We start from the raw sequence: 23823 nt of genomic DNA, 5'->3' as shown, positions 1-23823 counted from the left end.
TCAAGCGGAGGAGAAGGGAATCAAACCCGGTTCTCCAGATTAGAGTCCCACGCTCTTACCTACACCAAACTGGCTCTTATAATCTTATAATCTGAGTAGGCCTGCATTTTTAAGAACAGATTCTCTAAGGCACTTAAAATCAAATATATTCACTTGGAATTCCTGCAGAGAGAGGCTGTTGCCTCAATTGCAGACCTTGGCTTTTTAAAAATCCAACATAGTTTTAATGCTGAGTTAGAGAAGACTGCATTTTAATACACCATTATTTGACTAAATAAATCAAGCTTCGTTTTAGCAGGGAGTACTGAAAGTCTAATTAAATGACAAGAGAATGAAGTCCGTGATTGTATCCCTTTTGACAGAACAGCCATGGGTCAGTTCCATGCAGATTTGGCTCTTGAGACAAACAGATCCCAGGGGGCTGCCGTGTCAGTCTTCTGCACCGTAAACAATCATAAACTTTCCTTAAATCAGAGCGCATTTTGTCAGAGGAAACACGTAGTCTTCTTGTTCCCCGAGTGATGTTAAATCAGCCACGTGAACAAACACTCCCTATAACTACCAAGGTGCTATCCTATCTGAATGCCTTGGGTCATGTGAAAGAGCCTTTTATTATGTAGTAGCTTTGTTATAGCAGTTCTCATCAAATATTATTCTTTAGAGGTAAGTCATTTTACTTAACCAGGGTTTGTCATACAGGTATAAATGCAAATTGGCCAAATGCTAAAGCCCGTAGATGAAACCATTCTATAAATGGAAGTGCAAGGTGCAACAGTTTACAGAACAGAACTGTGGGATCCACCCCGTAATGTCATCACTCACTGAAATACCTTTTTGATTTTTGAGGTTGGGGATTCCACTTTAAGTCTGTGCTCCAGATGTTTTCTGAAATGCCTCATTTCCCTAATTCCTCATCATATTTTTGTGCATCCGTGAAATGTTCATTTTTTGTTCCAGTGGGCAGCAAAACCTCAGTTCTGATTGGATTTCACTGTTGCCATGGAACATCTTGCTGTTGATTCGCACTCTCTCACATGGGAAGAAATGACCAGTAATCACATGATAAAAATGCTAGTTTCAGTGAAAATTTAAGAACACGATACTGTAGGGTTGGAGAAGAGATGCAACTTAAGTTTTGGTACTTCTGTTCTTCCCCCACCCTCCTTCCTTCCTCCTAAATATCCAGGTGAAAGATGGTTTAAAATGTGACTCTGAAGACTGAATGCCATGGATAGCGTTAGGGACTGACTTGCTTAGTCTCCTATGTGTAGGGGCGCTGGTTTTCAACACAGTTTCAAAAATAATAATGATTACGATTGTGACTTAGGAGGCCACATTCTGCAAATTCGCTCCATGTTCCTCACAACAGATGCAGGTACTTACAGTGCAATCCCTAAGCAAAGTTACTCCAGTCTAAGCCCATCGATTCCAGTGGGCTTAGACTGGCGTAACTGTACTCAGGATTGCACTCTTTATTTGTTAGACTGTAAACACAAGTATTTAACTTGTACCAAATCATTACTTACTCTGCTGGGAGAGATGCTGTTTGTCTTGCAAATTATAACGTGGAGGTAGAAAAAAGAAGAGCTCAAGAGCCTTGGAAGGGGCTATAAGCCCCGGATCTCTAAGGGCAAAGGGATCAAAAAACTGTGCAGTGTCACACTGCCTCCCATTGGCTACTGCAAGTCCCATCTAGATTCCTTCTATTACTGAGTGTTACCAGCCTCTCCCCGCCCACAACCGTACGGGCTAGAAACTTTTCTCTCTTTACAAACGAGAGCCACTTGGGAGTCAGATGCATATGTCCAATCCCCGCCCTTGTGTGCTCAGAAACCAGTGTCCCTGTGCATATGTGCTGCCTATGAGATTTTTTGTCCCGGTGTTTTTAAACAATGTTTGTCTATAATGATCCTGTCCTGCGTCTTGCTTTAAAAGAAAAAAGTAACAGCTTCTCACTGACCTGTGTGTGTTCCATCCCTTTTGTCCACTTATAGATGTACTCCAGCAGAGTGGCTTTAAGTGACGAATGCATCGCACTGCAGCCATTGTCCAGGGCAACGAGTCAGCTGAGCAGAATTAGGTAGAGTAGGAGGGGGCAGTTCCTCCTCAACTTCTATGCATGCTCAAGGTCAGCTAACCGGCTCCGAAAGAGAGAGAGAGAAAAGGAGGAAAAGGCATGTGCGCTAGTGTGGACTTAAGGGCAGTAACAGCGGTGCAATGTGTTACTTTTCTGATAGCTTCCCCCACCCTGCCACCCTCTCCAGTTTTGTTCTGTGTTTGCAGACCCCAACGTAGCATGTGTCCTTAATTTTTGGATAGTTCTAATGGGGTGGGGCAGGGAGAGAGATTCCCAGCATGGGGATCCGTGTGACAGAATCCACGTTTGCTCCCTGCTCCTGTTAGGCAAAACCACTAAAACGTGCAAGCATGCCCCCAGCGCTTCTGCTTAACTTAACCATCCATGGCATTGACAGCGCTTTCTGCATGTCGGACAGCAGCAGCCCCAGCAAAGGAAGCCATTGTGGGTTGATTACTTTGCTTTCTGCTAATTTGATTGTGACTTGTACGTGGGGGAGGGGAAACAAACCTTCTTGTGCCTGCTAATGTTCTACGTACCTTTGTGCGGTTTTGTATGTGCAACGGCAGTTACTATGGATTGTAATCAGGGCCCCTATTTCTACATATTACTTAATGTGCTTGAAGTCAACAGGTGAAATTCCAGAAGGAAATGAGAATACGTGTGGGTAATCTTTACATAATGCAGAAAGCCGGATTGAGGGGCTGGCATCCAACCTACACGTCTGTTCTAATTTCAGGTCCCCACACCCTTCAATAATCCTGAATTGTTATTGAACCACTTGTATCCTTCGCTGTCTGCCAATCCTGGGTTCTTGAAGCAGGTTTTATGACTTTAAGCTAGTATAGGAGAAGATTTGGAGTGGTATACAGTCCAGACAACCTGCACAAACCATCAGCTTTGCTGTAGGTAAACATACTCTTTCCAGTCTGTGAGATCTGGGTTTTCAGATGCCCCTGTCTCTCTGGCCTGTTGAATACTATCCACTTAGAGCCAAGCAAGCGTCAACACGACCTTTCAGAACTTAAGGCATTCAAATGACGCTTGGAAAGAGAGTGTGGATTTTGGCTCCGAGGCTGCCTTGCTCAACATGCACCCTGTTTTTGAGATCTTGAGGATCTTGGAAGCACCAAATCTCTTTTTACCCCGTCTCAAGATTTCTGAGTCAGTAACCCGTCGTAGTGAATATCAGCAGTTACTGGTTCTTCCCAGCCTTGTGGGGAAAGTCAGGCAACTGGTGTAGACCAGCAACGGCCAAGAACTACCGTGCGCCTTTACCAAACGGCCGGCTCTTGCTCCATTTCCTCTATCTCCCATTAAAATGTTTCTTCACTAAGGTATGCTTATGAATGCCCACGTCATCGGCCCGGTGACATACATGATCATCTTTGACATTTAGTAGCGGATGGTCTGATTTCTCATGTGTTCAGGGAATACCCAGGATGCGGACATCTTCACGATATATCAACAATGTGTTAACAAAGAAGTGAAGAAAAGTCTAATCGGCAAGCTAGAACAGTGGGTTTCCGGATGTTGGTGTGCTGTTCTTCTCAGCAGTTGTTTGCGAGGTCCCTGTTTCCATCATTCTAAGCAGGTGCTAGTACGGGCTGAAACCTTTCTGTTAAGGGAGCATTCATAACAAACTTGCGTTTCAGATTGCTGGCCCGTCTAGAGTAGTGTTGTCTATTGACGGACTATAGAGAAGGCCAGAGTGGATGGAAATGTTTCATTAAAGTATATATATACTTGGATCAAATGGCTTTTGAAGGCAATTGTGTATTTTAATATTTTTGAATGAAATTAAGTAGTACTATAAAAGCCTGAAGAGAAGCTTCTTCCTTTATAATTGTGAACCTGCCATGGTAAATCAGAGTCTCTCTACACGAGACGTCTTACACAGAGATGCTCAACTGTAGGGAAACACAGTGTTAGCCAGGAAGCGTTGTTCAAAAAGACAGAGCCGGCAGAGATCACTCCTCAGAGGGTTTGTTAATTTCATCTTCACCTCCAGGAAGGGGAGGTGAAATTAACAGAGCCTTCCTAAGGCAAAGATGAAATTAACAAACCCTCTAAGGAGCGATCTCCATCAGCTCTTGTCTTTTTAAACTACACTTCCTGGATAACATTGTGTCTCCCTACACTTGAGCATCCCTGTGTAAGGTGTCTCATGTAGAGAGTCTCTCAGTAAAAGACAAATGGGAGACTTTTTTCTGCCCCTTCGTCCACCTGTTTTTCTCCCATTTTTCCCACCTTCATGAAGCTTCCCTTCCTCTTCCCCAAGTTTCTATCCCTCTCCCACCCACCACCCTGAGTTTTAAAATGGAACCACTGAGACCTTGCAAGGTAGTTTTATGAGCTCTCATCATCACTTCTAAACTTCTGTTATATTGGCCTTCTTTTAATCTGACTTTTCCATCCTATCTCTAGGCGGTCTTATTGTGCAGATATTTTGATCTGCTCATGGCAAATAGATTTCTGACTGAAAATGAGGTGATGGAGTCAGAAGCTAAAGATGCTTGGTGCTTCTTCAGAATTATTAGCCAGGGTCAGAAATTCCTACCTCTCTTCCTTACCGATTTCCAAACTCATTAAAAAGACTATTGCAAAAAAAAAATACATCTTGTGCTTTTTTTTACATAGAAAGATGCTCTAAAAAGACTCAAGTATATGAAAATGTTTTAATTGAACAGCCTTAAGGTTGGTTATGTTGCTTTCTTCAGCTGTTTAAGCTGACAGTATTGCTGCAGTTGTACTTCAGAGAGCCCTCTGGTTAAAGGACCATCCATTTAAAAAAATGGCTAGGCAGGGCCAATCCTGGCTTCTTCAGAGCTGGAAGCAGAGCCCTTTAAACTCAGCGGGGTAGCAGTCAGCGTTTTCTCTCCACCATCATTTTATCCTTGCAACATTCCTGTAAAGTAGATAAGAGAACAACCATCCCAAATTTAGGAGTGAACTGCCGTAGAGCTACCTCTGAAGAGCAGGGATTTGAACACGGGTGTCCGTGGTCAAGGTGTGGCGCTGACTACTCCCCCAGTCCCAAGCTTCTACAGCCTTTGAGCAGTTCCATCTGGACTCCGGTAGATCCTTTCCACAGATTCCACAGGAGCTGTGACTGGCACCTCCATTGCAGGCCTCCTGGTGCTCTTTGAAGTCTTACCCATTCCGGAAGGGTTGGGGGCTGGAGGGACTTGATGCTTGTACCTATAGTTTCTTTCATTTGCAAGGGAACTTAATTTATACTCTGGCAATGTATTTAATTGTGTCATTACTATTTGTAAATTGCCTTAGGTGTGTTAAACAGAAGGCCAACATAAATCTTTGAAACTGACCGTACTAAATCACACAGTGTAATAATCTGCCTTGAATCTCAGCGAGGAAAGGTGGGCTATAAATGAGAAATAAAATCAAAATCTGCTGAACAAATTCAGAAACGGCCCCCGTTCTCCCCCTCTTCTCTCAAACATCGTTAGTCAGATATCCTTGTGTGCATAGTCTTCTGTTGTAGATCCAGAGGAGTTAGCCGTGTTAGTCTGTAGTAGCAAAATTGAAGAGAGTCCAGTAGCACCTTTAAGACTAACCAACTTTACTGTAGCATAAGCTACAGATGTGTGACGCATCTGACGAAGAGAACTGCGATTCTCGAAAGCTTATGCTACAGTAAAGTTGGTTAGTCTTAAAGGTGCTACTGGACTCTTTTCGGTCTTCTGCTGTAGAAATTGTAAGACAAATGTGCTTATCCCCTGTCAAATAATGCTACCATTAATTAATTTAATTAATTAGTTAAAATGTAGGAGAGGAGAATGATGTAAGCTGCTTTGGCATCCCCATTGGGGAGGAAAGCAGGATATAAATGAAGTAAAATAAACATTTTAAAAAATGACATTAGCGCTGAGCAAAGATTGGCACTGCTTCACTTCTCCGGTAACTGTCTCAAGTGGATTAGAGGACCACAATTGGTCCGAAACTCAAGGACATGCCCAGAGTGGTTCAGCACAATTCTCAAATAAACCACTTAAATATCTCTATTAAAGTTCTTTCTCAGAAACTGGTATTTCACTACTCCGTATGCAAACGTGTGGGTGCATCGTGCCTCAAGGGAAGTGGGATTCAGCCTCGCGTGTTAGCGGATTGTGGTGCTTTTTGAGATCTCTTGCTTTTTCTGTCCCCTAGAAGGAAGAGGAAAAGGGCTCCGTCAGCTCAGCATAGCGTTTTGCTGAAGGCAGGCCCAGAGGGGAGGGCAGTAGGTCGCTGCTGACTGCTGCTGTTAGGCGGGGCCGGGGAGTGCCTCTGTGCCCTAGGTAGTACTCTGGCTCTCTCGATTGTCTAGACCATCACGGATCCATCTCTGGTCCCCCTCTGTCCTGCACTTCCTTTGTGGTGTACTTTGACGTGTTGGCATGCTTCCTCTTTTTTGTGCTTTGTTAACAAGCGAGATCACTAACTCTTTCGTGTTGGGTTTATTTATTTTTTCAGTTCCATTACATGGAAGGCCTCATATCAGATCTCATATTGCTACCCAAATGTTTTTGATGTTTTCTCAAAAGTATCCTATAAGTGTGCTAGACTTTAGGGACTGTGATATCAACAGACTCTCTTCTGCTGTCAGGTGCCCAAAGATGGGGGTGGGAAGATGAGACCCCCTTGCCTGAGATCTAATAAGGCCCTGTACACCAAGAGAAACGCTCCTGTGGGAGCAGCCTGTTATTTTCTACCCTGACCCTTCTCTTCCGGTGGTCTGGAACCACAGAGAGTAATTGGGCAGTGGCAATGAAATGCCTGGGCATGTGCCCCCCAGGCTCATAACATCACACACAGCACTTTGAATTGGCACCCTAATGCCCGTTGCTTCTTTGCAGAAGATACCTATTCCGGCAGTGCCTTAAATTCTGTATACTTACAGTGCTCGAGTCAAAATGTGGTATATTTAGTCAGGGACTTGGGTGGTAAAGACAAAGCCAAAGGCATGAGAAGCACATGAAATCAGGCAGTGCACTGAGGCCAGGAAGGCTCCTTGCACGTTTAAAACCTAGTACCTGGCCTTGAGCTCAGAAGCTCAGAGACCCCTTAATTCAGCAGGTGCGTCCTCGCTGCTGGAAGCATTTCCCACTTTTAATACATTTCCCCTGGCTATGGGGAAAACAAAGTTCTTCTCTCTGATGGTCTTTTCTACGGCATAGCACTTTGGAAACCAGAGGAGTTGGTCCAGCCAGTGGCATCGCTGTACTTGGCTGTCAATAATGACTGTTAGGGGTGGTGCTAAAGTGACCGGGGAGGATGGCCAAAATAAAATCTGATTTTTCAAAGGTGTTTTCTTACTTTAAAAAAAGAAGAAGATGCTGCTTCTCTGGGCCTCCTTACAAGCAGCTACCCAGGCAGTCCTGTGCTTTTAGGGAGAGGTGAAAAGGGGGAACTTTTTGGATCCCCACTCATGACACGGGGCTCGAGAAAGCATTGCTCTTGTACGTACTTTTTTGCTTTTTCCCTGGTAACTCTAGATTTGAGAATGGTATAATCACTTCCTACATGGTATAATCATTTTCCTACATCAGGCACAGCTGGGCTCGTTTTGTGGGGAAATACTCCCATCGTAATTATCAGGAGGCATGCAGTTTCTCTCTTGAGGACCCAGAGGAGTTAGCTGTGTGAGTCTGTAGTCACAGAAAAGTAAAGAGTCCAGTAGCACCTTTAAGACTAACCAGCTTTATTGTAGCATAAGCTTTTGAGAACCACAGATCTCTTCGTCAGATGAGACAAAGCATCTGACAAAGACAGCTGTGGTTCTCGAAAGCTTATGCTATAATAAAGTTGGTTAGTCTTAAAGGTGCTTCTTGACTCTTCTCTTGAGGACAAGAGTAACCAACTTCTAAGGAGCGAGAACAATGAATTTTCAAGTCCGGCGACAATCAGTAGAGATTCCCTCTTCCCAGAAGACCATATAAATGTATCTGATAATTTACAACTGGGCCTTATATATGCAAGCCTGTCATTCATTTTCAACTCCTTTCAAAAGCAGCTCAGAACTTCTTGGAGATGGCATTTGGCATTGCCAGATGTACGTTCAATAGATGGCATATATGTGCAACATAAATGATGTCTCTCAGTGAAAAGGTGTCATGCTAGGCAGAAGGAGCTCCATCCTGGATATATAACAATGTTAAACAGGAGGTCTGTTCTTAAAATCCCAACGCTAAGAGGCAGTTGATGCGCTCATGGTGTGTGGGAGGAACTGTGGCTAATCTTAAATAGGAGGTCATCTCCAAGGAGCACTGAGAGCCAGGAAGATTTTTCCGTGCCTGAGAATCCTGCACAGCAGCTGCCAATCAGAGTAGACAGAACTGACCTAAAGAAGAAAACAGATTTCCCTTTTCTAAAGAGGTTGGGTTATGTATGCATTTTCAATCCCTCCTGTGGAGCTCGGGGAGGCATGTAAAAATTCACTTATTTTTACAACTCCCCTGCAAGGTAGGTTAGTTACAGCATGACAGACTAGCCCAAAGTCACCCAGAACGCATCACAGGAGAGCGGCCCCTTTAATCTGGGTCTCCCAAATCCTAATCCAAGGTGCCTAATCCTCCACACTAAACTCACTTTCTCTTTTGTCACAACCTGCCTTGATACCTTCTGCGGAATAGCCCCGATCTGATGCAGCAAATTCGGATTTGAAGTTTCACTTGTCTCTTTTCTTGTTAACTTTTGATTAATCCAAATCACCCAAAGGGGTGCTGCTAATCCACTGTCCCCTGGTGGGGCGGGGCATGGGTATTGGCCAGGTATGGCTTGGAGCCAGTCTGTCATTCCTCATGCGGAAGGTGTCTTCTGCTGGCGAGGGAGCTGTCTCGCACAGTGCGCTTCAGCACTGGAGGAGAAAAATGAAGAGGTTCCTCGTGTAACCTGCAGAGAACTGTTCTAGCACCTACCCAATGCGGCATTGCCCAGACTCTGATGTTTTTTCATATAGAGGTGCCCAAGTTCGATCCTTGGCAGTGCCACTTTAAAAATCTTGGATAGTTGGTGTTGAAGGGGGAGGGGAAAAAATCACCTCTGCCCAGGATCCCAGAGAGGCAATCGGAACAAGACGGCACAAAGCCAGATGACCAGCATAAGGTTTGAGTCCAGTAGCATGTCAGAGACCAACGAGACGTCTAGAACATGCGCTTTCGAGAGTCGAGCTCCCTTTGCCACTTGAGGAGAGGATCTTGACTCTCAAAAGCGGATGCCCAGGAAATCTTTAAGGCGCAACTGGACTCGAATCTTGCCGTTCTACTGTAGACCAACACGGCTACCCACAGAAACATGTTAATGGTCTATTAGTTTTTGTTAGGGTGTACTACCTGTCTTGGTGGTTCTCCCTGGAGAAAAATCACTGTGTATTGGAAGTCATAGGCCCAGCCTCCAAATCTGTGTATTACTAACATGCTAAGTAACTTGAGTTGAGCAGCACCCATTTGGAACAGGAATCTGAGACCACCCTGTAAGGTGGAACCTTCCATACCTCTTTTTGAGCCTGAGAATCTTGTCTCTCTACCAGCCCAATATAGTGACTTCTCCCAAGAAGTTAGAGTTTTTGCTCTGCCCAGCTATTGGTCTAGGAGACTACCAAGGTAGTTATTTGCAAGCTAGAGTTATCCATGTAGCTATGCCGTGTCTCCCCTAACACCTGGGACTATGGCTGGATATTCCAGCTTGAAAACCAACCAAGGTACACACTACTGCTTGGTAAATGTAATCCCTGCAGTGGAAAAGGCACTTCCAGTGCTTATCGTAATAGAAAAAGAGCACTCCAGTACTAGAGCGATGACGTTCATTGCTGTCCTAACAAGTATTTGAGGCGTGCAAGGACATTCAGATACTAATTCAAGCATGCAAGTAATTGTTGCTTATTCCTTACTAACTTAACAAAAAATCCTTAAGTGTTTCCCTTTGTACTAGCCAGTTTCATACTAACTGATAAGCCACCTTCCTTTTCCTTCACTACAGCTTTGAATATTCCGCTGCTGTTTGTCTCCCCTGGGTATTATTGGATATTGTTAATTTTACCTGCCTTATTTCCAGAGAGAAACATGCTTCTTCCTTGCCTTGCTCTGCCTTTGGTTAATTAAACTCCCCACTGGAATTAGGGCCATTCCATGCAAAATATAACGGTAGTTACTATGTATTGCTTTTTGTGCTATATGCTTACTGCAGAGAGCTTAACTAGCATAGCGTACTGGTGCTGATAAAAGTTTTTTTTTAATCTGTCCGTTTTTCAATATACTGTGTTCAGTGGTGAAGAGACCCAGTATTCTAAAGCAGTAGTCTTCAACCTTCATCAGCTCACGGCAGGAAGACACATGACATCACAGTCATGTGACAGGAACCAGAGGAGACTTCCTTTATGAATGAATGTGGTGCTTTCCATGGTCATAGATCCAGAGGAGTTAGCCGTGTTAGCCTGTAGTAGCAAAATCGAAGAGTCCAATAGCACCTTTAAGACTATCCAACTTTACTGTAGCATAAGCTTTGGAGAGCCACGGCTCTCTTTGTCGGATGCATCTGATGAAGAGAACTGTGGTTCTTGAAAGCTTATGCTACAGTAAAGTTGGTTAGTCTTAAAGGTGCTACTGGACTTTTTACTATTTTATGAATGAAGAATCCTCTCCACTACTGACTATGTCGTGCATCTGTCAGCATTCATGTGAAGAGAGACTGAAGGCACGACACCCTTGCTCTCTTTAGATGTCCACTAATCGCACATCCTTATATAAAGTAGCCAGAAAAAATTATGACAGCTCCGTAGAAGCATTCATTGCAACCAGGGCTTTTTTTCTGGGAAAAGAGGTGGTAGAACTCAGTGGGTTGCCCTCGGAGAAAATGGTCACATGGCTGGTGGCCCCGCCCCCTGATCTCCAGACAGAGGGGAGTTTAGATTGCCCTCCGCGCCGCAGTGCGGAGGGCAATCTAAACTCCCCTCTGTTTGGAGATCAGGGGGCGGGGCCACCAGCCATGTGACCATTTTTAAGAGGTGCCGGAACTCCCTTCCACTGCATTCCAGCTGAAAAAAAGCCCTGATTGCAACCAACCTGATGGTCCCAATCAATGGGTTGAAAATCATTGTTCTAAAGGGAACTCAGGTTTGGAAAGAGCGCCATGTTGCACCTTACTTTTGAGTCATTCCTGCTAACTCGGGGAATGTGCAGTGAACAGCTATCATCTCCCAGGCCAGGCCTGTCTCTCACACATATGGATACAGAGAAAGATTTCAAATCTGCAGTGATGTGTATGAGCATTTCTATGTTTTTGGCATGTCAACAACACTATCATTGGGTTATGCAAAGCTTGGGTGGCTCAGGCACCACAACCCATCATACAGATGCTTCCATCCATATCAAGATGGCTGCTCTCAATTTGTTTATGGAAAGTGTTCGCTGATGAGCAGCCATCTTGCTGCGCGACTGCGACTGCACATATGTGCAAGAGGGCTCCCCTATTCCAGCCCAGAAATCTCCCGCTACGTTGTCACTACATTTAAAAAAATGGATGGCATTTGGTGTCTCACAGTTCAGGCAGCATCAGAAGTTGGACAGAGGCCATGCAGGATTGATGCCAGGTACATTCTTCTGTACTTCCTGTTTGCCTTTCCTCCTCGTTGATGCTGCCATAGCAGTGAGTCAGAACCCATTGAGTGGTCTAAACAAGGCCACAATTGACTTGGAGAGCAAGTACTGGAAACGGAGGAAAGAAAACACGTCAGATGAATGAGCGGCTTGTGCTAGGCAGATGAGAAGATGGACGTAGTCCTATGCAGTTAATAACACCGCATAAGATTGCTTGGTAAATCTAGTTAACATAGTGCTAAGAAATAGTTAGGCTTGTGTCTGAATCCCAAAACGATTCCATTTTTATGCTGCCGTTCTCCCAAAGCGTGCAAGGCGGTACCTCTCGGGCTCCCTCTAGTACATTCATTTCGTTGTTGCATCTCAGCTTCTTTGCCAAAGAGGGTACTTGAGTGAATGGGGAGGTGGCCGGATTCTGACCCCCCCCCTCCCTCGCCATTGCTGCAGCATCGTTTGTAAGCTTTACGAAATAGAACTGGCCAAGGCAGCAGGTATGCCCAGTCGGCAAGGAGGATGCATGTAGGCTGGGAGATCCTGCATCAGTGCTCCTGCGATTTGTGTTGCTTTTTCAACCAAACATCAGCTCTGTTGGGGGAAAGGAGAAAAGCCAGTGCCTCCTGCTAACATACTCTTTTCCTTCCCTGCCCTCCACCCTTAGCTTACTGAGACAGGCACAGGTCTCAGCTGCTTGGACTCCATGTGTTGCTTCTCAGATGGGGAAACAGCGTGCGCATCTCTTAGAAGAATGTTGGAAGGAGTAACGGGAAGATGCAGCCCGACACGGGTCAACAGGTGTGGAATTTCTCTCAATTGCCTTTGCTGCAGACGATTCTCCTATAAACTGGAACATGACGAGCCTGCAGCTATAGATGTCTAGCAAACCGGCGGCCAGTCTTGCTTAATTAATGGCGTGCCACCCATAGCGCTCTTTTGGGATCTTAAAGAAAAAATCAGTATGCATGCTTTGGGAGAGTGCTTTTGTTGGGGAGAAAAGAAGGGAGATGTCTTCGTTTTGTTTTGTTTTGCATTTTCTTTTTCCCAAAGGCTTGTTGAATTAATTGCTTTCTTGTGGTGTCTCCTCTCTAATCCAGCGGTAGTGACTTTGACATATGCATGAAGCTTCATGCAAGCAGAGGCTCCCTTGTTCTCTCCAGCATCAGCCGGTGGCCCGTGTGTGCCAACGATTGGAATGGGTAGCTTCTGCTTGCGCACAACTTCATGCATGTGCCGCAGCCCTGTGGAGCTTCACATCACATCTTTTTGCGTGTGCATACACAAATGAAGTTTCTCTCCATCTGTTTTGCAGCTCCTCCTTTTCCTTAAAATTTGACCACTGCCTATTTTATTCTCCTGATTAACCTCTCTGGGCTTCACAAATCGGAAGAATATCCACAGACCGGCCATTGATTGATCCATATATATGCAGTAATCATTCACGCTGGAGCTTCTGCTCCTGACATTAAAAGGTTGTGTTTTCTCCCCCGAACTATAACTCCCTTGGCAAAAGGAAAGTTTTTAGGGTTTTTTGCTTTGAGGGATTTTTTTTGTTATTCATTGGCAGTGTGAAACATTTTTAAAAGAATATAGAATAGTACTTTTATATGCTTTCTTAAAATAATAAAAAAACCTAGACGGAGCCAAAGCCTCTCAAAGTTTTGACAAAAAAAATAAGTCAGGGCTTTTGTACTTCTGCTAATTTCTGAGTGCCATTCCTAAATAAGTGCTATGTGTAGACAACTAAAGATAAATAAAGAACCCTCCCTTCCGAAAAAGCTTTGACAAATATCTCTGACAAGTACAGTTGTCCCCGGGCAATTTTACAATCTGCAGAGCTGAATACTCGCACTTGCTGGGACTGGTGCGGGAGTGATAGAGAGCCAAAAAAAACCCAAAAATATTTGAGTGATTAAGCAAATTGCCTTTGGCATTTTATGCCTGAAATGACTCTGATTGACAGCTGCACGCTGTGTATTTCTCGTTCTCTTCAGAGGACTGAGAGGTGCTCTCAAGAGGTCTGCCAAGAACACTTTTTGGCCATCTTGTGCCAGCGCTCTGAAAGCACAGGTGGATAGGGCAAGTGTTCAGCTGATACAAGGGCAACAAAGAGAGCCCCTTCAACTAACTGAAGCTCAGATGTGTCTGAATCCAAAGCCGGGTGTGGTATCTGCACACACCGCTATTCTAAAGTTCATTCTGAGATGCCGATCCAGTGGGATTCCAGCAGAGGATTGGAAAACCCAGTCGATTAAGACTGTCCATTATAAGGTTAAGGGCTGCAGCATCCATTATGTGATCAAAAACAATTATTGGGTCCGTTGTGCCGACACTTGTCTGTCCTGATTTTACTCTTCTGTGCTGACTTTGTCCTCTGTGGTTCTTTTCCCTATTTTGTCTTTTAAAAAGAAAAGCAGGCATGGATGTCTAAAATAAAAGTTTTCCTAGACTTTTTTTTTTTTTTTAAGAAGAAGATGGTTTTGGTTGGTCTGACACTACTAACCTTGCTGTACTAATTGACGATCAAGTATATTTTCACCTCTTGGTTATTTTCAGCAAAAGGCCTTCTATTTTGACGAGCGGAGAACACGTGGAAGGAGGGCACGTAGAGTGCAGGGGTACTTGCAGGGGGGAGGTTCATCTTGTACAGTGTTCAGAGATGCATGTCACACGCACACCGTGTTGCAGGCTGGTTGTCAGTATCAGTTGAGCTACCAAGTGTCAGGAGTGGAGGGTAAGTTTGGATCTTTCCCCCATAAAGCCTCCGAGTGCTGTGTTGTTCTTTTACCCACAGCAGCAAATGCCAGCAGCTCACTTGTGTGTGAGAAAGCGAAGAAACAACATTTTGAAGAATCATTGGAGTGGGGGGCCAACGCCCTCTTCGGCCTCCAATGACTCCAGTGGCAGACCGCCGAGTCTGATCTCGTCTGCCTGCCCCGGGTTCCATTTCTTGATCATGATAGAGCATGGAAGAATGTTGAGAAGCGACTTTGGTAAACGGGTGGGGGGGTCCCCACAAGGAATCATGAAAGGAAGAGAGTCAGGACTTTGGGGAAAAAACACACTGTCTTCCCTTCTAGTATACTTAGGGTTGCCAACCTGCAGGTGGTAGCTGAGAATTGCAGCTGGTCTCCAGGCCACAGAGGTCAGTTCCCTTGGAGAAAATGGTTGCTTTGAAGGGTGGACTTTGTGACATTAGATCGTGCTGAGGCCCCTCCCCAAACCCTGCCCTCTCAAGAGTGCAGCCTCCAAATCTCCAGGAATTTCCCAATCTGCAGTTGGCAACCCTAAATGTACTGTAATATGCTTGATCAGGTCAATTTCCTCTCCTCTGTCCTCTGTTTTCCTCCCCCCCTCCCCAAGAGATTAGACTACAACTGTTTTTTTTTTCTACTATGCATAGCAAAAGGTAAGTAAAATAATCTGTGTAATGTTCAGTTTTGGCTGGAGTTCTGATGGCTTTGGCTTTTCTTTGTGAGGCGTTTTTAAGTCTGATGTGCTTTTGAAGTCTCATATTTGGCAGAACATTTTCAGGCTTATTGATTGTCTTAATTGCTTGTTTCATTAAAAAGGGAAACCATATACTGAACCTAGCAAAGGTTGTCCTAACGGTATAGACAGAGTACTGATGGTTTGGGGCCAGCTTTAGTTTTGTCAAAAGATGTGCAAGGTTTAGAGTTGCACAGCAGTCTTTAAAAATATAAGGAGTGCCTGCCAGATGAGACCAGTGGTCTATCTAATTCAGCATCCTCTCTCCCATGGGACAACCAGGTGCCTTTGAAGGCCTACAGCAGGGGCATAGTGGGCCAAGCTTCTCTTCGTTGCTGTCCCCAGCAACTAGCATCCAGAGGTCTACTTCCTGTGAATGCGAAGGGTCCCATTCAGGCATCATGGCTGTTAACCATAGCAGGGCGCCCTCTCCCATGCCATGCTGAAGTGCTGAGAAATGTGGAGCCTGCAGCTTCTCTCTCACATGATGGTGAAGGAATGATAGTTAGAGAAGGGAACTGGGTGCGCTGGGAAGCCATCTTGTCAGGACTCCAGCTGTCACCCTACCAACCAAGAGCCAATCAGGGTCCAACTGTCTAATTTGCGTTTTCAGCCATGTGAAAACTAGGGAGTGGAGATAGAAGCTCTGAGAGCCAGTCTCTCGAAGTCGAACCTCTAGGGAACAGACTGACCTGCAGGTCGAAGGAAAGAGCAAGAGTCCAGTAGCACCTATAAGACTAACAAAATTTTGGTAAGGTTTGAGCTTTCATGTGCTACAGCTCAATTCTTCAGAATGGTCACCCATCTCGGCCTGCAGGTGTTTGAATCACCAGTGCCAGCCGGAACCTGGGCTTGCAAACACACCACTGAACCAAAGTCCAGCCATTCTTAGTAAAATCCTGGCCTTAACTGGCAACTTCCATACATAGATGCAGAGGAGTTAGCTATGTTAGTCTGTAGTAGCAAAATCAAAGAGTCCAGTAGCACCTTTAAGAGTAACCAACTTTATTGTAGCATAAGCTTTCGAGAATCACAGTTCTCTTTGTCAGATGCATTTGACGAAGCCTCACACTAGCCAATTAATCTCCATACCAAGAGGAGATGTTTACATTTACTAGCAAAGGAATGTTTTGGTTACATCCCTCTCTCTCCCCCCTTAACTGCATCTTCTCTCTCCTCCCCTTCTCCCCCCTCCTCTTCTATATTTGACCAGTTTCTGTACCATGCATCTGACGAAGAGAACTTGATTCTCGAAAGCTTATGCTACAATAAAATCGGTTAGTCTTAAAGGTGCTACTGGACTCTTTTTGATTTTACAATAAAGTTGGTTAGTCTTAAAGGTGCTACTGGACTCTTTTTGATTTAACTTACATACAGGTACCCAGAGTCAAAGGTGTGCATACAGAATTCTTTCTAGCGCATGCTAGGTCCTCATGCGTATACTCTCATTGGATCCTTTCATGGAAACAAATGAGAAAACTATTTTGGATGAGAAGCTTGTTGCATCATTGGATCAGGGCAACAGGGTTTGAATCCGGTTGAGTTACGTTAGATTTGGGCTGAGAACTTAAGAGCCTACCCCTCCACAAAAGTTGTGTCTGTTGTCATATGGAATACATTTTCCAACTCTTCACTGCTGACAGTGCGGAAGAAAAGGTCTTTGCTTCGATAGCATGACTAGGGAAAGCATCCGATTTCCACCACATGGTTCCACCATGGTCCCAGCCTCAACTGCAGTATAAACAGACATGGATCAGGGGAAGGCTACAGTGCAGTCGCCCCAGGTCTGAGGTCGAACAAGCCAAGTGCTCTGGCCCAGTCCTTCAGCATACATCTGCGATGGGCTAAGAAGTCGTATTACTACCTGTGTATTTCCTGCCCTTAATGTTCTGTCAGATATGCAGACTGGTATCCAAAATCAGTACTTGGGGGTGGCCTGGATGGAAACTCTGATTTTATCAAAAGGTATGTAAATGCTTGGAGCAGAGGGACGATAGATTTGCTTCTTGAAATCTTGCTTATGTTCTCAAAATGCTTTTTGCAGGAGGCTGTTCTTCTGATTTCCAAGCCAAAGACCTTGCATGGCTTTTCTAACTTGCCAAAATATGTTGCTCACTTGTCTTCCATCAAACTGTTTGTCATTACATCAGTCACTAGAATGTTGTTGTCGGGTCACATTTTTTCATTAATGATACATGTCCATTGTTATGCGCTCAGCAGATTTCAGGCAGGTGGGACCAAGGAGGGAGATACTTTCCTTCCATGATTCTTTATTTTCTGTTTTGGTCCCAAACGTTTGCTTTCGCCTCAGTTCTCCAGTTGCACTTGTTTGCAACCTGCTCCTAAAACATCCCTGGCACAATCCAACATGCATGTTTAACCCATTAAGCAGAGTTTTTTGCACACGCTTCCATGAGAAGAAAATGTTCAGAGCACCATGGAAATGCTCTGTGTGGAAACTTGTGCACATACAGAGCTCTAGATCACGGCAACAATCTCAGAGTAATTTCCTTCTGAAAGTAGTCTCACCTACATAGCCATGATCATGCAGTATGGATGCTCCGAATGCACCCCAAAACTACATTGGAGTCACCCTTCTCTACATTTGCGTGCATATGTACTCCACAGACCACTGAATTGTGTTTGGAATATCAAGGGCATCAAACTAAGGAGAGGGCTCTTGATCAGACCCTCCCTCCCCCCCCTTTTAATCTTCTTAACACTTTTATCACAGCAAAATACAGGCTTTTAGTCAGCAAAACTTCTCTCTTATTGTTGTTTAGATCATGGAGCTCTTCGGAACCATTCTATACCACCGACCGAAGCATCTTGACTCTATCCACAATGGACTCGGTCACATGTTGAGACTTTTCTCAGTGTCTTGTGGGAACGACATGTTGCTCACACCTCTGGCCTTGCTCACGAGCAGGCTCCGAGGCACATCCCCTTTTTGGCAAATGTAGCAAACGTGAGAAGGGCACCGTAACCAATGGAAACAACCCATTTTCCCCAAAAGGGTTTAGAGAAGATTGAGATGGAAGATGCTTAGATGCCTATTTTCTCAGGGTTGCCGTGCCAACAGCCTGAATGGGATGACTGACATTTTGTTTGAAATGTCCCTGTAAGGCAAGGTCCAAGGCATCCCATTCAAAAACTGCAGATTGGAAAGTCCCCAGCTCATAACAATCAACTTTGGAAAAGCCATTTATTGAAGTAGCCCAGGAGACCTGCGGACGCGCTTGCTTTTCCAGGGCCAAATCAACCAAGAACAGTGTATTAGATTTCCAAAAAAAGAGAGGGAGATGCACTGCTGTCCAAATATTCAGTAGCTGATGTGAAGATAATCGAGATCACGATGAATTAATACCAGGATTCTTAAAATCTGCGGGGAATTAGGAATTGAATTAGGAAATTAATATTCTTCACTGAGAGGTTTTGATCAGAGTGAAATACCAAGAAGCCAAGTTGAATTAATTCTAATCCTGCTTTCCAAGCTTGTGTCATTTTAAAATTGCATTGGCCTTTTTTGGGGAGAAGGATCTTTGTATATCTTTTATTTTTCTGAATATATTTATTTAACTGGACTGGACTTTTGGTGAGCGCTCTCATGCTACTCTCCTTGTTTTTTGTCCAGGATTGCAAAAATGAATCACAAACTGTGTACAAATTAAGCCCACGTGGCTCAGAGCTGCCTAAGAGTTCAGATTACAAAATATGGCCCTCAGGCAAGAGAGTCTCTTTCCGGGCACCCAAAACTGATTGCCTGTGGACGTGCACTAAATGTTCCCTATTTTTAACCCATCTCTCTCTGATGATGCTTGTTAAAAGAAGATGCGTGACATGACAGCCTAGCCTCCCATTTCCCGGCTGCCCCCACCCTACCACTTCATGGGCTGCCGTTTGCGAGGGGCAGGGAAATTGGAGCCTGATGACATCACTTCCCATGTCTTCTTTCATTGGACGTTCTCCAGCAGCCATGCATCCCTCATAGCGCTATTATTTGAGAGTCCTTCCTTCCAATTCTGAGGGCAGCTTTTCTAACAGTGCATGTAATTCCTTCCCAAACTGGGCTCACTTGCACATCATAGAATCTCCAGGACTGGGTCATGTGTGCGAAGTCTGCCACTTTTGGGAAGGAGTTAGTTTTTCACAGGGCTTTTTTTTTTCTTCAGGAGAAGGAATAATTCAGTTCGCTTAAACCCTGAGCCCTGCACAATACTTCCATTCCTCCTGCACATGCTCAGACTCTCTTGGGCAGCTCCTCTTCATGGCTTCATAAGAAAACTTCCCACTCAGTTGTGTCCCTGGGGGTCCGATATAAGCTGCATCGCATCACTTACTTGGCTTCTCCCCTCCCACTCCAATGTCATTTTTTTTCCTAAAAGCCCATTTCTCCATATCATCAATCGCTCATCCGTCAATATTGTTGCCATGTTTGTTTGTTTCAATTTTTTTTTCAAGCAAACTTGCAAGGAAAAGCACCAGGCTTGGAAAATAACCCAGCTCCAAGCATTTGTTCAAATCCACATCTTATAATCGGGGGATGTGTGTGGTGTTCACTGTTTGTTAAAAGAATCAGGAAGTAGAATTTTTGTGTGTGCTAGAGATGCACAGTTCTTATTGGTAGGTGATTGATCTTTTCGGTTTTTTTTAAACTTCCCATCTCTCTCCCCCTCTCTCCTCCCCTCCTTAGTGTATGTAAGGGGACAGAAGACGCGTGCATTTAAACACGGTCAGGAGGAATATAAGAATCCGTCTGAGGCAGGTATCACTTTCTGAGAGAAATCAAATACAATGGAAGGGTTTGTTTCATTGTAGCGTTGATCTTTATATGATAAACAGAGCACAGGTCAAATGGAAGCTGAGCAAATATATTTTGTATCGGACTACTAATACTTCCATAATTTCTTCTTTTTTCCAAAAAAAAAAAAAGGATGTGTTCTTTGGTAACTCTGTTTTGTTTTAGGTTCAGTCATAGGCAGCATTATGGGCAGAGCAAAAGGAATAATTGAACTCAGTGCCTAATTAATGAATTATAATATAGTGGGCCCAGTTGTGGTTACTCTTGCGCCAAGCCAAGAAAAAAGAAGTGGGCTGCTGCTTCCCGCATTACTGTTTTCTCAGAGATGGGATGGATTCCATAAGTCACTCTTAAGGCAAGCCTAAGAGATTTTTACACTGATTAGAAATTTAAGTTGTGGCAAGTTGCCTGGTTTCATTTGGCAGTACAGCACTCAAAAGTTTCTGTAGGATTCCCGGCCCAAAGCTGTAGGGGAGCCTAATGTGCATATGATGTTTCATCAATGTGCAGGATCACTGTGGGCGCATTTCACACAAGGAACTTGTCAGTGGTAAAGCCTGTGGTTGCCTCAAGCCGCATGTTCCGACTAGAGAGCTCCATTCTTCCAAGGAGCTCATCGTGGTGTACATAGTTACCACAGCCTCATTTTATCTTCACAACCATGTTTGGTTGGTCATGACTGGCGCAGGGGACTGGCCCAAGGTCTCATCCAGTGAGCATCACAGTAAAATGTACCTACATGTCCCTAGTCCTAGATGGATGCTCTAACCACCCACTGGGTCTGCTTGCATGGTTCAGATTGCAGCACTGCTCGATTGGGTGGCAGGGAGTTTAAGCGGCTCAGGAACTCCCCCCCCACCTCTGCAAAAAGTAATATGAGAAATAGCTCCATCTTTTCTATCCAAATGGGCCCCGATATGGATTGGCTTTATTGTCTCTGAATAGCTGGATATGGGGTTTTTTTTCTGGATGGTAAAATCTGCTCTTCCTGTCCATCCCTGCGCAAAATGTTGTGGCAGCCCCACACTTACGTTGTGGCAGCTGCTTTGAACATCACATATGGATACTGGCTTTTGCGCCTTCTGATCCTACTGTATCTTTCACTAACATGCTTGGATTTCCTTCTGCTGCTGCAAACGCTGTGCTTCACAGATTCTGTAAGCAGAATGCAAGTTCTGTAAGATATACCTTGTTGTAGGTGATGCAAGTTGCAAGGAAAGGGGCATTCCCCCCCCCTCTTCTAACAGTAGAATACAGTTGCTCATAAAGACTGCTCAAGGCACAATCCCGAGTGAGTTTTGGTGTACTAAAGCCCCACTGAAATAAACTAGACTTAAAATTCCCCCCAAAGATCACTCTTTGAGTAGGACCCAAAAACCTGTTTGTATTCTATGCAGAAAGAGACCTGCCTTTCCTCTGGAATACAGTTGCACTGCGACCCTGGAAGTAATTGCCATGTGAAAGGCAGTTTGTAGCCAGGGACACGTCAGGTGTGACCACTTCCTGCAAGCGGCTGCATCCCTAGGGCGGCTGGGGTCGTTTCATATGGAGTGGTACGTAGGCAGCTGCCCTGGCCCCCTTTGTTGTGTCCATTGGCTTTACTGCTAAACATGTATACAGCATCTTGATGGGAAATGATTAGGATAGATCTGCTTGCATAGTTAGCCCCCTTCGTCCAGTATGGGATACTAAAGGAACCCATAGCATGGTGGAACATGTTCATGAGGCTGTCCTTCACATGGGACTTCACTTCAAGAGGGAGAGCAGATGTTCATACTAAAGGAGTGCCCGTAAAGGTTTGCTTGGAGTCACAACAGCAGCAGTGTTGTAGATTTACAGTACTTACTCTTTTTTAAATTCTATATTTTATTTTGACCATGTGTGTTGTAAATGCATTGAACTGTCATAACCTTCAACCAATATTGGAGCAGAAAGGCATCTGTGGTTAAAAACCACACAGGTGTGTGTGTTGATGTTCAACAAAGTAAAATGTGATTGCTTTTGAGATTCCTTGTAGCCCCGATCCCCAGAAAATTAGTCCGACATATGTATCCTCCTGAAATTAATGGGACAAGTTTGTCACAACTCATGCCCCATTCCTTTCAGTGAAACCCAACTTAAGTGTCTGTGATTGGGCCAAATATGTTCTCAGAGAATCAGCAGCCTCGCTTAGACTATGAGCGGTTTACACCCATTGCTTTCAAAAGGAATCGTCATCTTAGAGGGACCTTGTTTAGTGGAATGAAAGATGAACACCCTTCATTCTTCAAGCAGCCAAGAAAACTTTTTATTTTTCAAATGAAGATTTCTTCAGATATACGAGAGACATTATTCGTACAGCGCCAAAGAGTGTGCTTCATAAAAATGTGCTTGATTTATATATTGGTGTAAAGAAACCACGAGCCAGCATGGAGATCTTCCCCTTCTGAAGCCAAGCAGGGCCGAGGTGCTGCAGTCAGTCACCTTCTGAAAAAGGCCCTGAATGACACAGTTGCGGGGAGACACCAAACACGACTTGTGTGAGCTGTTTTAATTCAGAACTTTGCAAGTTAGGTGTTGTAGGAGCATTGCCAAGTGGAAACCTTAGCAATAATTGATACCAAGAACTTCTTGACCGCGGGCACTGTGGCCGCCTCTGACATCCTTTTTAGATCTTCTGTGGAAGTTTAATACAGCGTGCTTGTTGTACAGCTCTGTCAATAAGATGTCTACAAACATTTATGGAAATTATATTTATTGAATAAAACTTTTGACTTTTAACTGGCTTAAGTTCTTTCTTGGCTAAGAATGGTACGACTGATTTACTTTGCATGCCCTGAGCTTTCTGCAGAGCCGAGAATGCCTCTGCCGGCTTCATCCAGTTCAGCCCTTGCAGGCGTGTGTGTGTCTGCGCAGCAGGCCAAATGGCCCAGGTCCAGTTGATTGACACTTCCATCAAAAGCACATGCACCGAAAGTAATGCTGTGTCCTAGATAGCACCCCACTTGGGAGACACCATCTGGTTTCTGTCCCAGTTCTTGAGTTTGCAAGCAAAATGCCTGCAGATCTCCTTAGCTGGATTGGGGCAAACAGGTTTCTGCATTTCAACGGGTTTATAACTGGTCTTAAAGGAAGAAATTGACTACATCCACTTGAAACATATAAAACAGGTGTGTGAAGCAAAAGCCCTCAGTACGTTGAGAACTTCCTTCTTAGGTTACAGGAGGAGGCTCTTCCTGGTTTAGCTAAGGCTTTGGGCTTTTAAACTTCTGCCTTGCAAACCCTGCTCTTCAGTTTCACAGGAAAATGCCTTGTACTGAAACAGACCCTTCGTCTATCAAGGTCAATCTTGTCTACTTAGACTGGCAGCCGCTCTCCAGTGTCTCAAGCAGAGGTTGTTCACATCACCTCCTACCCAATCCTGTTAACTGGAACAGTTGCTCTGATCCTCAGCCCTTCTCCACTTTCTCTTAAGAGCACAGTGTAGCAATGATGGGCAAGATATTTTTCTTCAGAAGAGTCAACCAAGGAGGGCACTAGCAGTCAAAGCAGGTGTTGTGCAGTTACACGAGCCTCGCTTCAACAGCTGCCGTATTCAGTGGAGTTGCAGGGTTTGGCACACACCACCTGCCTGAAAAGCAGATAGAAACAGGTGCCAGTCCCTACGCAACTGATCTGATTCTGTGACAAGGCAGCTGCTTGGCAGCCATGCAGCTCTCTGCAACAAATGTGAATGATTTCACTGCATTCAAGGTATACAAATAAATTACCTTTGCACTTCCAAAGGTGAAAAGCTGAGGGAGGTGTCGGTTTTAATTCAAGACGAAATATACTTAGACAAGCCAAAGGGAAGAGAGAAATGATCACTCATTTTTTTGAGATGCCTTCAC

General features: G+C 44.5%; 2 protein-coding genes across 6 annotated transcripts in view; one reads left to right on the top strand and one right to left on the bottom strand.

Annotated features, from left to right (window-relative positions):
* Positions 1-23823, top strand: part of ATP11B (ATPase phospholipid transporting 11B (putative)) — a 120309-nt gene that overhangs the window by 71901 nt on the left and 24585 nt on the right. The window contains exons 29-31 of one of the 5 annotated variants that reach the window (XM_054982561.1): positions 12329-12462; positions 17050-17118; positions 17937-22714. In XM_054982561.1, coding sequence (XP_054838536.1) covers positions 12329-12462; positions 17050-17118; positions 17937-18018 — 285 coding nt within the window. In that variant the 3' untranslated portion in view covers positions 18019-22714. Of the gene's footprint in view, positions 1-1994; positions 2081-12328; positions 12463-17049; positions 22715-23823 lie in introns of those variants that run through there. The other 4 variants (XM_054982563.1, XM_054982562.1, XM_054982560.1 and 1 more) reach the window with 4 other exon arrangements.
* Positions 4928-23823, bottom strand: part of DCUN1D1 (defective in cullin neddylation 1 domain containing 1) — a 51435-nt gene continuing 32539 nt past the window's right edge. Inside the window, exon 8 of the transcript XR_008597299.1 lies at positions 4928-4985. The gene's annotated coding sequence lies outside the window, so the exon portion shown is untranslated. The remainder of the gene's footprint in view (positions 4986-23823) is intronic.

This window comes from Eublepharis macularius, chromosome 6 (genome assembly GCF_028583425.1).
Source record: "Eublepharis macularius isolate TG4126 chromosome 6, MPM_Emac_v1.0, whole genome shotgun sequence".
Classification (NCBI taxonomy): Eukaryota; Metazoa; Chordata; class Lepidosauria; order Squamata; family Eublepharidae; genus Eublepharis; species Eublepharis macularius.
This window is presented reverse-complemented; position numbering and strand designations above follow the sequence as displayed.